The 14,833-nt window shown below is 50.1% G+C and overlaps 1 protein-coding gene across 9 annotated transcripts in view; it reads right to left on the reverse strand.

The window, feature by feature from the left end:
- The window catches only part of SDK1 (sidekick cell adhesion molecule 1), an 829,158-nt gene that overhangs the window by 187,090 nt on the left and 627,235 nt on the right, over positions 1–14,833 (reverse strand). For all 9 annotated transcript variants that reach the window (XM_082362848.1, XM_082362846.1, XM_082362847.1 and 6 more), the window contains one exon: positions 14,526–14,662. In XM_082362848.1, coding sequence (XP_082218974.1) covers positions 14,526–14,662 — 137 coding nt within the window. The remainder of the gene's footprint in view (positions 1–14,525; positions 14,663–14,833) is intronic.

The raw sequence follows: 14,833 nt of genomic DNA on the forward strand, positions 1-14,833 counted from the left end.
GATAGCCAAATCCCGGACTTGGGACATTCAACAAGCAAGTGCCCTGGCCTGTACCGCAGGCGAGAGCAGGGAGGAAGGCAGGCGGGGGCTAAAAGCAGGGCAAGTCGGTTAAGAGACGAAAGAGACAAAACCACCAACACAACAGATGGACCTTGTTTGGATCCTGATTCAAGCAAATCAACTGTGAAAAGACTTTTTTAAAAAAACGATGAGGGACACTTAAATGTGGACTGAGTATAAGATGATATTAAAGATTCCATTAATTTTGTTAGGTATAATGTTCTCTTTTGAGCTATTTACTGAATCACTTAAGGATGAAATGACAAAATCTCTGGGATTTCTTTTAAAATACTTCAGCAAAAAAGGTGGGGAACTGATGAAACAAATGTGGCAAAATATTAATGGTTTTTGAAACCAAAGACAAGAATACTCTGTACCTTTGTGTGTATTTAGTACTTTTCCTAACAAAAAGTTTTTAGAAAGTGACTGTTTCGTCACTACGTTGCCAGCAGTGAGCATTGTAACTGTCTTAAATTGCACATTTGACAGATGAAAATATATGATTTCACTGATGCTGTACCTTGTATTTTTTTACGTGGATGAGAATGAACATTCTTTCATTAAAATAACTTCCCCCAGGTTACAGAGTGAGTTAAGTGGAAAATTAAGATGCAAATTTATTTTCCTAATTGTAATTCCACTGCTGATTTGGCTACAACTGTCTGCATATTGTGTCTCCTGAAATATAAATATCATAAGTATTATAATAATAATGGCTACCCATTTAAATAGCCACCCACGAGACAAACTCCATTCGAATGCATTTAATTCACCGTTGGATCCTCAGCACGGAGAAGAGTGCGTGACCCACCGTAGGAACTGGATTTCTCCCTGTTCCGGGGAAGCACCTGCTGTGCCCCCGGCACTGGCCATGCCTCCATCAGGGCGCATCCAACCTCCACAGTTACCTGCGGCCGGTACGAGCTTCCCCATTCCCACCCGAGAAACGGAGGCACGGACTATGGCCTGATCTCTCCACCTCGTGGAAACTCCTGGATAAGCCCAATGTTGTTCTTTTGACTTCTTGTAGCTGCTTCGCATTAAAGCAAGGAAGCCGAGGGCTCGGTCACAGAGATGATTCAGAAGAGGAGCTATTCTCTTGGACCGTGGCCTTCGAGGGTCCAGCAAGGTCACACTCATCAGACACTCTCCTTTCCCGCCCTGGGCTGGCTGTGTAGACGCTGAATGCAAGTGCTCTGGGTTTCTGAGGCCGATAGTGCACCCTCAGGACAGGGGCCACAGAGAACGCGACCCTAGGCACAAACTCAGTCACAGCCCCCGACGTTTACCAAGCCTGACCCACATCAACAGCAGCAAGCTGAGAACAGGCGCCTGGCGGGATGGGACGTGAGGAGAGGGCGCTTCACCTCAGCGGGCTCCCTCCCCCAAACCCCAAACTCTAGTCTAGCCATGAGAGAACGCGCTGACAAACCCCAATGGAGTGGCATCCTACAAAACGCCTGACCTGCCTCCTCAGAGCTGACACCGTCATCAACACCAGGGTAAGTCTGAGAAACTGCCCGGCCAAGAGGAGCCCAAGGAGACGCCGCCCCTGAATGTGATGTGGCGCTGGATGGGAGCCTAGGACAGAGAAAGGCATCTGCGAAACGCTGAGGAAACCCGAATAAAGCATGGCCTTCAGGTAATAACCACAGGCCAATATTAGTTCACTGATTGTGACAAATGTCCCCCACAAAGGCAAGATGTTAATAAGAGGGGCAACTGAGCATGGGGTCCAGGGAGCCCTCTATCTCCACAATTATCCTGTAAACCAAAAAGTGTTCTAAATAAAACGTTTATCGAGGGGGGAAAAGGCCCGTCAGTTAATGGGTCGGCGGGACCAGGAGGAGAGGGGCGGGGCGGGGCCTGCACTGGAGTCCCCTGGTGTCCTGCGCGAGAAGAGATCGGGGCTGGTGTATGAGGACACCAGGCGTGCATGACGCTCACCAGCTGGACACGGAAAGCCCGGATTTAAGCCACTGGGATTCTTCTGGGGTCGGAGCTCTGGAGGGCGGGCTGTCCCAGACGTGGCTCACGGGAACCTCTCGTGTTTGGGGACCTGCTGCCTTAGGGTGGAGTGAAAACAAGGGGCCGGGACCTCCACGGGCTGCAAACAGCGGTCACCCAATGCCCTCCCGGTGGACCCTGTGCCCCCTCCAGAGGGACCTTGAGCTCTTGGCCCCCGTCTGCGCTGGCCCTGCCCAAGGTCCCAGCAGGGGTACTTTCAGGTTTGAATGGTTTTTCTTAACCAAAGCTCCAAAATTACATAAACTATAAAACCTGGGTCTGTCCTGAGAACTGTACATCCATAGAGTAATACAAAAAGGTAAATATTATTTTTATACATATACACACATATATTTGTATGTATTTCACAAAAAAAGTAATATAAGTTCATTAACAAAAATTTTCTGTTGCAGATAAAGAGTAGGAGAGAAACATGAAACAAAACAAGTACAGGTCAATATTACAGTTGTGTTCTAAACCATTCTCATGATTTTTCAAGTGCTTTGTGTAATTATTTTCAAGTTTTTCAGAGACTCTGACCTATACTTCAGTGTTCAGCTGAACGAGTTATTGAAATTAGTTTGGCGGGATGAATAACATTCGCTTCTCTATACTAAAGCACCCTCAGATTATTGTCATCGTGTCAACAGAGACACAGTGTCAAAGCCCAGACACACAAATAATCTCGACCTCCACAGAGTGAGGCCGCTCGGGGGGAGGCTGTGGACTGGGTCCCCACTCCCGGCCACTCATCTGCTCCGCGCGGACGGGAAAACCCAGAGGCTAGCACACCCAGGGCTATGGAGCAGCCTCTCTTGGCTTATTCATAGCTCATCTGGACATTAAAAAGAGAAGCCCAGATAATAGCAAGCTCTGCAAGGTTAAATGAGATCCTTCTGCAGGATTCTGGATAAAAAATTATTAAAAGAATGAAAGGAATATAATTTGTAGTGACACTTTAGAATTTCAAGCTTGAGCTGGCAGAAATAACATTTTTAGAATAGACCGTACTCTTGAGAGAAGACCATGAGGTCTTCCATGGTTCTGCTGAGGCATTAAACATACCTAAAATGAGCGAATCGAAACACAATTTTGAAAGGATGTTGTGACCCAGACCTACTCATGGAATCATGGGGGAGAAGACTGAGGTCAGAGGAGGGACAGGCCACTCCGCTAAGGATGGATGGGGTGAGAGACTCAGACTAGTCAGACAGCGTCACTGGACCAGGAGAAGGAGCAGGAGAAGTGGGCGGGTACTTTCCTTTCTCTGCTGTATCTGTCTTTAGAGAAACAATAAAAGTCTGTGGGGTTAGAGTTACAATGTACCAAGTTTTGCCTTAAGAGTTAAGAACAAAAGAGTTGAGCATTTAAGGAACTAAATGAAATTCTCTGCTAAGGACTGTGGCCCGAGTGATGCCAAGAACAGGCTTTGAGACCTTCGGCTGTTCACATCCAAGGGACTGGGCTCCACTGTTCACACCCAAGGGACTGGGCTCCGCTGTTCACACCCAAGGGACTGGGCTCCGCTGTTCACACCCAAGGGACTGGGCTCCGCTGTTCACACCCAAGGGACTGGGCTCCGCTGTTCACACCCAAGGGACTGGGCTCCGCTGTTCACATCCAAGGGACTGGGCTCCGCTGTTCACACCCAAGGGACTGGGCCTCCTGAGCTGTTGGTAAGACACCAAACGTGCCCCGGGCGTGGGCTCACGCGGCGACACAGTCCTGGGAGGAGTGTGGTCCCTGAACTGGAGAAGCCGTTTGCATCAGAGGAGACACTGGCCAGAGAGGTTGGACATGGGCACTGGACGATTGCAGAAGCGGAGGGCAACTCAGCCTGGGGCGGGAGACAAGTCTTGGTGGCAGGGAGCCCCACGTGGTGGGCTGGGGACAGGTCCGACCTCGGCTGGCCGGCGACCTGGTGGAAGCAGCTGAGCTGGCCTCGGGGAAGACACGCGGCAGGGGCCACTCTGCTCTGCACTGGGCGTCCCCACGCAGGAAGCCGCGTCCGTCTGGGGGACGGGCTTGGGAAGGCAAGGGCCCGCAGGGGCTGTGCGGCCCTTCGGCTGCCCCGCCCACCTCCTCATCTTGCCCGAGGGCAGGGAGCCAAGGGGGCAGGACCCCAAACCCCCCACCTCAGCCCCTCTCTGGGCCCAGGATACAGCAACGTGACAGGGAATGTCTGTGACGCGCGCTGTCTTCCTGGATGGATTTTAAAATGGGAGCAAGTGCTTTTAATGTGAGGTTCAACATGCAAAAACCCACAGAAAAGTGAGCGAAGGCCGAAACCACTTCCTCACACTCTGAGGCTTTTAGCCAGTACCTGCGTGAGATGTGTTTCAAAGACAGATGAAAACGATTTGAAGCATAAAGAACAAAGTCTCTTTGCCTCTTTGGCAAGCAAAACAGCACAAAGCCCAGCGTCAGCTCTGAAGCACCTAAGGGCGAGGCGGGAGAGGGCGTCTCACAAGCTCGCTGGGGAGGGGGCTGGCGGGCTGACGGCAGGAGAGCGAGCCAAGCTGCAGGGTCTCCCTGGGGCGGGGGGCCTCCTCACCTCCCCCAGGACGCCCGGAGGGGCGCAGGCGTCGGGGCCTCTGAGAACCTTCTCCAGAAGCCAGTCTTGGACCAGCAGGTGACACAAGAAGCCCTGCTTGAGAAGGGTGTCGGCACCAGAACGTTCCACGCTCCAGGAAAGACAAACTGCCCTGGGCCGTCGTTACCCAAAGCCCCAAACATCATCTCAGACTCAGCAAGCGCCGGGACCACCGCCTGGCAGGGCGCTTCCCGTTCCCGGCCGTCCTCGGCCCCCCCTTTCCGGAAATTCACTCTCCGGTTCAGAATAAGGGCCCTCCCCGCACCGGGCCCCGGGCCCCTGCCCTCTGCCGCCAGGACGAGAGCTGCCCGCGCAGCACCGCCGGCCCGGCTCCGCGGGTCCAGCTGCCGGGCTCCGCTTCCCCGCGGTGCTGCAGTGGCGCTGCACGGCCCTCCGCGCTCGCCCCTCGCTCTGGCAGCATTCTGTCCTGCGTGAGTGAGTGAGTGTGAGTGTGCGTGTGTGCGTGTGCGCGCGCGCGCGCGTGTGTGAGTGTGTGTGAGTGAGTGTGTGTGTGAGTGTGAGTGTGTGTGTGTGTGAGTGTGTGTGTGCGTGTGTGTGTGTGCGTGTGTGTGTGTGTGTGTGTGTGGCGAGACAGAAAGAGAGACCTCCTGCTGTTAAAGACCTTCTAGAGTGAAATATGCATAAACTGGATGACGAAATGAAAATGAAAGATAAACAAATCCAAAATCACTAAGGAGAAGAAGCCAGAGAGCCGTTCTAACACCTGGGTGACTTCGGAAGCTCAGCTAAGCGCTCGGTTTAGCTTTGGGTTCCCTGTTGACTAAGGGAACAAAGCAACGCTCTGGATGTGGGGTTTCAAAAGGAAGCCGCTAAGTCGCCCGGGAGAACCAGCCGCCTCTTGACAGCCGCGCTGCCTGCAGTGTGGACTTCTCCGCGTGTCAGAGGCAGCCAAGGTGCAGAGGACGCAGAAACGTCCTTCCAACCTGACAGTCCTCGCACATCTTTGGAAAAGACAAAGACAGGTATTAGCTTATGGAAGCCAGTGTTTCTTTCCAAGCTAAGGAAAAAGACATCGATTTCAAGTCTGAGGCTCGGGAACCTCATAATGATGGCCAAGTCCCTCAGAGTCAGCTCGGAAACCTGTCCAGAGACGGGACCTTGGGAGTTCACGGCAGAGCTGCGAGCCTACAGGGTATTCATATAGTGAATTCTTTTGCATAAACTGTAGGGTATTGCTAAGTGGAATTAAAAAAAAACACAAACTTGCTTAGAAAGAAGAAACAACCCTACATATATTTTAAAAACCCTAAGAACCAGGCATGGGAGGAACGTATTACAGGATGAGAAACGGCTGTTTCAAATCAGTATCGTGTTCATTCATATAAAGTTCAGATGGAAGTCGGAAGAGTGCTTGCCTTTGAAGGAGGAAGACTGGAAAGGGACACAAGGAACTTTCTGAAATGTTGAAAATGTTTTGTATCTTGTTTAAGGTATGAGCTACATGCTGTATATATATTTGTCAAAACTCAATAAACAACAAAAATATCAATATCATACATGACAGTAAAATCCTTGTAGACATCCCATTGAGATCAGATAAACAACGACTATGCCAATTACCTTTACTTTTTAAAATTATTCTGACCAACCCAGTAAGATATAAAAGCAAAAGGAGGGCTTCCCTGGTGGGGCAGTGGTTAAGAATCTGCCTGCCGATGCAGGGGACACAGGTTCAAGGACACAGGTTCAAGCCCTGGTCCAGGAAAATCCCACATGCTGTGAAGCAACAAAGCCTGTGCGCCACAACTACTGAGCCTGCGCTCTAGAACCCGTGAGCCACAACTACTGAGCCCGTGTGCCACAACTACTGAAACCCGTGTGGCTAGAGCCTGCGCTCCGCAACAAGAGAAGCCACTGCAATGAGAAGCCCTCATACTGCAACGAAAAGTAGCCCCCGCTCGCCGCAACTAGAGAAAGCCCACGCACAGCAACGAAGACCCAATGCAGCCAAAAAAAGTACATAAATAAGAAGATTAACATAAATTATTAAAAAAAAAAAGCAAAAGGAAACAAAACATTTTTACTATTTGGAGAAGATACAATTGTCTACCTTGAAAACTAAAAGGATCAACTGAAAAATATTTATAATAATAATAAATACCTAAACATCAATAGCTTTCCCATGTTTCAACAATGAATAACTCTTTAGAAGATGAAATGGAAAGAAAATCCTATTTACAGTAGCAATAAGACAAAATCTTAGGGTAACTGTAACAAATAAAGTATAGAACCTATGGGTATAAACCTGCAAACTTCACTAAGCAATATAAAAACATAGCTGAAGAAATGGAAAGGCATATTATTTTTCTGGATGGGAAGACAGAATCAACAAGAAGTCAGTTCTCATGAAACTTATCATAGGTTTAACATGATTAAAAAGTCAATGTGATGATTTTCAAAATTTGACAAAATAATTCCAATTTTTTCTGGAAGACTAAACAGGTGACAAGAACTAACAAAAATTCTGAAAAGATGAGGGGAATGCTTTATCAGTTATTAAAACATATTTTGGGACTAAAGCAATCAAAATATTATAGAACTGGCAGATAATCAGGTGATGAATCAATGGGTCCAAACAAACTCCACAGACTTTTACATAAACAGGTCCCCTTAATATATGAAAAAGGCACTTCAAAAATAAATGGATTATTTGATAAGTCATGCTGAAAAAAATGGGGTCATTTGGAAAAAATAAAAGGTCACATGTCAGATTACTTACATCTAAATTCCAGATGAATTAAAGAGTTAAATGTATTAAACCTTAAAGCTTTACAAACAAGATGAAAACTTATAAAAATATATGTTATACTTGATAGTGTTGAAATATCCAAACATAAAAGTGATGAAAGAAATCATAAAGGAAAACATCAGTAGATTTACTACACAATAAACCCTTCTGTATGTCAAAAAGTAATACACAAAAATTAAGAGTAAAAAAACAAATTGAAAAAATTCTTGTCACAAATGACAGAAAAAACCCTAAGGCCTTGATAGAAAAATAGGGGAAAGGAAACTGACAGATCATAGCAGGGGAAGTACAAAAAGCAACCAACTTGGAAAAATGTGTTCAGCAGGACCAGAAATCAAAGAATGAAAGTAAAATAACTATCAGACCTGAACTCAAGGCTCAGAGCCATAAATCTTCTCAATGAAAACACAGGGAAATATCTTTGCAAACTTGGAGTAGGAAAAAATTATTAAAGAGTTTCCTTCCAGATATTTTGCTTAGTTTTGGTATCCTGCCTGTGCTGATTCTCTAAGGGCCCACTTTGCCTGCTGGGCAAATCAGCACGGTTGCCCTGAATGTGGAAGCAGGAGTCTGGGGACAGCACTTCCTGGAGATGACCGAGGACAGTTCCCAGAGGAGGTGCTACAAAGGAGCCGGCGGAAGACGGAAGGGCAGGACTGGGGAGCCGAGCAAAGGCGCAGTGGCGCCCTTGGGTGCGCTCAGGGAGCTCCGAGCAGAGCCCTGATGCTGAAGCACGAAAAGCACAGCAACAAGTGGCTGGAGACAAATCTGGAGAGGCAGGCGGGGGTCAGGTGATCAATGGCGCTATATGTGTGCAAATAAGCCTGGAATCTACTCTCTAAGCAGTAAGGGTTTCCATGCAAGAAGGAATTAGGGCTGGCAATCTGGTTAGAAGGTGGCCTGGGACTAGTCTCCGGGCTGTTAGAAGCACAAGCACATTTGGGGGAACCCGAGGCTCCCTGCCCAGCCCGGATGCGACGCCTGCTCTGGGGGCCTCTGCAGGGCTTCAAGCGGGGTGTGCACTCCACAGACGTGCAGAGAACGTGGGGACTCCTGGGCGGAGGGTCTGAGGAGGCCAGGTGGGTGGGATTGCATGACGGGCCAGAGCCAGTCAGGGACAGGGGTGCTGAAATGCGGAGGGGCAGTGGATGAGACAAGACACTTATGAGGTAAAACCAACCCAAAGGGACATACTGATGTCTTCGAGGGGGCGGGGAGTGGTGAGGAGACAGGAATGACGTCTCTGTCTCTAACCTGGGAAACTTCGGGAGAGGGTGATGAGGTCTACTTTGACAGTTTGAGTTTGGTGAACCTGGGGACGTCTAGGTGGTGACGTCTAGGTGGAGCCGTCTACATGAACCTGAGGTCTGGGTTGGAAGCACATGACGGGGAGCTGCAGCCCATGGTGGGAGGTGACCCTCGGGGAAGGGATCACTGGGGGAAATGTGGGGAGAGAAGACCAGTGTCCTGAGCAAGGAAAACCAAGGGACACCAACACTGTAAGGGCAGGACTGGAAATTGAAGTCAGATGAGTCAGAGAAAATGGTCCAGGAGACAAAAGACTGAGACGTAAGAATGAGGAGGGAGATGGAAGTCAAGCCCAGGGAGCGGAGTTGTAAGTGGAGGGGTGAAGAGAGCATGGGATGCAGAGACGTCCCGGAGGAGGGGACCGAAAAGCGCTCGCTGGGTCTGTCCTGTGGAAGCGATGCTACGGCTTTGGCAGAGAGCAGCAGATGGCATGAGGGGTGGAGATGATTCTCCTCTGAGGCAGAAGGAGGCAGGAGGGGGGGAGGGGGAGCTTGAAGACGGAGGGCCGAGGGATTCAGCGACGGAGCCAAGTCCTGGAGGATGTGGCCGCAGAGGGACCAAGCACACGGGGGGCGGGTTGCTTTCCACACATGTGGGATCATAGGGAGTATTTTTATTCTTTGTGCTGTAAGTCATTTCTAAATTTTTTATTAATGAGCATATATAACTTTAATAACAAATTACAAAGGTATTTTTAATATTTTAATTAAATTTAAATATTATAAGGTATAAAGCTATGAACACTCATATCTGTTAAAAACTAACAGTAGAACTAAACAAGATGAAATAGTCTGAAATTTTCATGTAAGTATGCTTGTTACCTGCAATGACTTAACAGGAGTCACGTGCTAAGATTTAAATAAATTAATGGGGAAAAGACTTACTTTTTCTAAGTGGTCAAAGACCAAGCTTATTCTATTTTAGCAGTAAAATGCCTTAGTTAAACTCATGAAAACAGGGAAGGGCTCGGTTTGAGAATTAGTCTGAGATACAGAGATGGCCCTCCCCAAATGTCAGTTATCGTGGAAGCTTGTGGCACATGCTGCCTTAGATGAGTCTGTGGGTTTCTAACACTGTAGGATGCCGATGCACTCGTGTTAAAGGATACATTTTTCAAAAGGGAAGATCATGGTTCTCATCCAAATACAAAATGAGCATGTGTCAAAGATTTTAGTTGTCATTAATTGAGGGAACCAGTAAGATGTTACAATGTATCAAAAGAGAATTTGAACAACACACACATGTACGACAATGAGGAATGCTAAAATGAATTTACAAATAGATGCAAAACTGACCAATAGCTACAGAGCAATAACTAACTACTGCAATAACCACTTATAACCAGGACACAGTTCATTTGCATCTCTATGGACAAGAATTATTTGCAGCACTACAAGTTTTCTATAACCTAGAGTTTTGTAAAAATAGCTCAAAAACAACGAAAAGTGCAGGCCCCCAAAGCATCAGGTAACCCTGAAGCCTGCTCGGTGAGACACCCAGTGACCTGCTTTTGGGTCCACTTCAGAGTCCATCACAAGTTTTTTCTGGCAATCTCCCCCTTGTGATCATAATAATCTTAAAGAAAGATTATTCTTAATTAAACTCAACAAATATTTTAGGGAATGGGCCAAATCCTTTTGCTATGCAACTGAGTTTTCAGCCTGTTTACAGGGTCCCTGCTATGAAGACATCAAGAATCCCTGCTCTCTCTTAACACAGGGATGCCCCTAGGCTCCTCTGGCCACCACTGGGCCTGACCCCTGCTCTCAGCCCAGTAGGCTTGTACCTCGGGCCAGGCCTTGGGACAATGCTGCCCTCTCCAGCCCCTGGCCTCCCACAGAGACGCCTGGGACCGGAGAACTACTGGCTCCACAGAGAGAACTACAGGATGTCTGCAGGGGCCCGCGCTCTCCATAACGGGCTTCAGCTCCAGTCCAGCGCACGGACAAACACTCGGCACAAGCTCCACAGTTCTGCTCCATAAAAGCTCTAAAGAAGCCCTTTCGCAATGGCTGGCACGTTGTGAAGGCAGGTGTTACAAAGCGCCTGCCTCCGCCGCTAATCCCCGCCAGTTTGGTCCCTGCAGGATCCACGGTTTCCAGGAGGATGGCATCCTACTCAGCCTGCCAGGAGGCACCGGCGGCAGCGAGTACCCTGGGTAGCTGGATGAGTGGGCTGTTGGATGGAGCTATTTAGAACCGTCCACTTGCACGCCACTGAGTGTAGGCCAAATACCATCTCCATTTTAGTGTACTTGCAGCTAAGCTGTTTTTTCTGACCATAATTAGCCAGCATGTTCAGCTGCTTCTTAAGGGCACTGGTTCCTAATAAAAATAAAAACCAGATCATTGGCCCAGAAGACAGTGATGGTCTTGCTGTCCGCACATCAGGGAGACGTGGGCTAATCCACTGATAGCAAGTGATGCAGCCAAGGCCGCAGACATGTTTTATACAATTGAAATCAGTATCGGTCCGGAGATAACCATCTCATCCACTTTAGATTCTTTGTGTAATAATCACACTTGGTGCGATCATAACAATAGTGTAGAGTACTCCGGATTCTTCTACACTACTTTTCCTCTGAAGGAAAAGCATCTGGGCATCAGCCAGCTCCAGGTGGGTCCAGCAGGAGAGCCAGAGGCTGATGAGGGACTAACGACGCCCTCGGTCACTTTCTCAGCATCCTGGCCTGGTCCCCCACATTGGCGTCACCTTGAAAGCCGGCTGTTTCTAAACGCCTCGAGGCTTATGCTCTGGGGCCTTTGCTGACGCTGCCCCTTGTCGTCTGCTGGCCCCGGTCTCCTGGCATGCCTGCCCCTCTGAGGGCGCTGCCCACCTCCCAGCTGGGGCCTCCACACGCCGTCCCCCTACTGAACTCGGGACGTACCTCAGCGGGAGCGCCGTACGTGGCAGGATGTGTTGACGTGTCTGACCAGGTCCCTGCGGTCGGTGGGTTGAGACTGACCATTTCAGCTCTGCGCCCCAGCACCCAGCAGAGTGCCTGGTGCAGAGCAGACGCCCAATCAGGACTTGGTGCTGAATGGACGGATGGACGGATGGACGGATGGATGGATGGATGGATGGAATAAATGACTGCACGTAAGACCTGCTTCTTATTTAGGCAGGATGTCTGACAAAGAACCAGCCGATCATGCAAGTTGTTAAGAAAATAGCTGGTGTGGCATTTTGAAACAATGCCTTATTTTACGTAACCTGGGGGCCATAGAGCACTTCCCTTTTGGCAGATGGTAACTGTAACTTGAGTCCATCACTGGGGACTCCACCGGGGACTGACCCAGTTCATCTGGTGAGCGCCTCTCAAGGGCACACAGACAGACGAGTAAAACACGGTCCTGGTCTCAAGGAGATGACACCCAGCGGGGGTCACCTCTGCCAGAGCCCTCATGGAGAGCCTGCTCCTGACAATTCTCTCCGTACAGATCACGTCAGGTCCCGTTTTGCTTACAGGCCACGTGGCCCTGACATCCTCGGGAAAACCTTAACCGCCCAGAAAAGTTACGTCAATAAATACGGTCAATCCCTCCCCTCTTTGATCAGAGCTGTTGAACTAAAACTAAGATGGGTGTTGGCTGATTTCCATTCACACCCTACCCTCTCCTCGAGGAAAGAGACCAGATCAGGCAACGCAGAGGACCATGGAGAGGGAGCGAGGGCCTGGGCCCCGGGCACCTCAGTCTAAGATATGCTTGGAACCGAAGCCATTGCAGTCAAGGGTGAACATTTAGAAAGCCAGGACATGGAAGTAGAATACTGAAGGGGTTGGGGGAGCCCAATTCAAATAAAGGCAGGTCCACAGAGCGGCTTCCTTTAATCCCCGCAGAGACTGACACCAAAGTGCCATCCTGGGTCCACTTTCACCACAAAGTCTCCGCTAAAGCACAAGAAGGAGGGGTCTGCCCCCTAAAACTTCTCTGCAGTGGCCTGGCCGTCAGGAAGAGCACAGGCTCCAGAGGCTGACAGCTGGGCGGAGTCCCCTCCTCACCTATGACTGCCTGCGACCTTGGGCCAGGGGTTTACGCTCCGCACGTCACTGAGTGACAGGGCCTGCTGTGGTCTGAGCATGTGATGATCAGAAGGGGGACCCATTGTGTGAGAGGAGGTGGGAGAACAGAAGATAATCAGGAGAAACACGTGAGCTCCGTCAACAACCAGACGGAGAGTGCACAGGTCGAGTGAGCTTGGGAAGAGCTGTGGCAGAACCGTAGGCTGCTCTGCCTGAGGAGGTGAGCAGCGCCGAGTCCCTGTGGGGTCTCAGCAGGACAGCCGGTGTGGCTGGGGGGACACTAGGAGAGCAGCACTCCCAGCTGTCCTGAAACAGAGACCCACTTATAATAACGTCACAATGAGACCAGCTGCCAGCCCAGGGAAGGTGACCATCGCATGAGCCCAGCGACCTGTGGTCTGGCCAGCTCCTCCCTGGGGGAGGCCCAGGAAGGAGCCTGGAGTAACGGTGGGATGACAAAGGCAGGAAGCCAGCTTCGGCAGGAAGCAGTTCAATGGAGCTGGTGTGTGGAGCACCCCGGCAAGGGGCCAGGACAGGGGAAGCCTGGCCCTTAGGGAGACATCGTGAAACACGGTGGGTGGCACAGAGCAAAACGCAGTGGCCTGGGAGGCTGCCTGGGGGCCGAGGGGGGGTGGGTTCTGCTCCAGGCCCTGCTGAATTCGTACGGGGGAGGGAGGATATAGTCCAGTTATATTTTAGGAAGGTTGATGTTTCGGCCTGTGTGAGAACGGTTTGGAAGAGAACAAATGTGGAAGGAGGGGACCAGTTAGAGGCTGTGGCACTTGTCCTGGTGAGAGGGAACCATGCCCTGGAGAGACAGAGAGAGGAGAGCAGGTTCCTGCTATGTCCTAGAACACAGATGGGCAGGTCTGCTGATGCACTGGGGTGGGCGCGGAGGTCGGGAGAGGGAAAAAGAAACCCAGGACTATTCCTGGGCTTCCGGCTTGAGTGATACAGGAGTCACCAAGGGGGCAGACACTGAGATTAGAATGGCTGCAGTGATGAGGCGGGAACAGTTAGGGTTAAAATGTCAAAAGACACAGTTTGGAGAACCTAAGTGGAGGCATCTGTGAGACAACCAGATTAGAGATGCCAACTGCTTATGTGGGTTCCATCTGTGGTCCTGGGGGTCAAAGATCAGGAAAAGACACCACTGGAAATCACAGGGATGCACGAGATGTCCTAGGAAGAGGTCCTGGGAGAGCGGAGAGGAGAGACCAGCAGAGGAGAGGAGGGGAGGTGGCCAGTGGGGCTGGAGGGAAGTCCAATGAAGGAGGAGACTGGTGAAGGATGGTGCCGACCGCCGCTGAGAGGCCGAGGAAGGTGAGGAAGGAGAGGGCCCACTGAGCCCTCAGCATGACGTCTGCGCCCAAGCCGTCAAAACAGGTTAACTATCATTGTTGCTGACCCCCAGACCAGCCCCAGGTGGAGGCACTGTTCATGTGTCTCCAAGTTCGTCCCATGCTGAATCGGGTACCCTTGCTCAGGGCGGCCCCATGGGCACAGCCATCTGGGGCCTCGGCCCAAACCCAGGCTCCCGCAGGAGGCCCTCCAGCCACTCCTCCTGCTGCCCGCCTAGGCTCCCACGCCGCCCTTTAATTTTCCCAAAGCCCGAGCTGTGGTTTTCACTGGAAACTCCGTAAAGCATCGTAAGGTTTTACTAGCTGTTCTGGGTCTGAGCCAGAAGTAAAGGTTAAGGACATCAAGAGCACAGGGAGAAATCTGATTACCATCCACGGCGACAATGTTGCTTCATTACTTACTGTTTTCAGACAGCTCCACAATGTAATAAAGAACAGGGCTGTTTCCATCAAAGGGTCGGACCCAGGAGAGCATCACGGTATGGCTGTGAGAAGAATTCAGGCTGGCCAGGAGGTTCTGGGGTGAATGAGGCAGTTCACTTGGATACAAAAGAACAAAAAAAAGAAAAGAAAAGAAAACGCACGTCAGAATTGCAGGTTAGCCTCCTGGCTCTTACGTTGCCTGGTCCTTGTGTGCGATGTTTTGAAAATGGAGAACATCAAACACGCCCCGAACACAAATACTAACTACTCCCTGCCCCCAGAAAACC

Source organism: Balaenoptera borealis (assembly GCF_965194805.1).
Source record: "Balaenoptera borealis genome assembly, chromosome: 16".
Classification (NCBI taxonomy): Eukaryota; Metazoa; Chordata; class Mammalia; order Artiodactyla; family Balaenopteridae; genus Balaenoptera; species Balaenoptera borealis.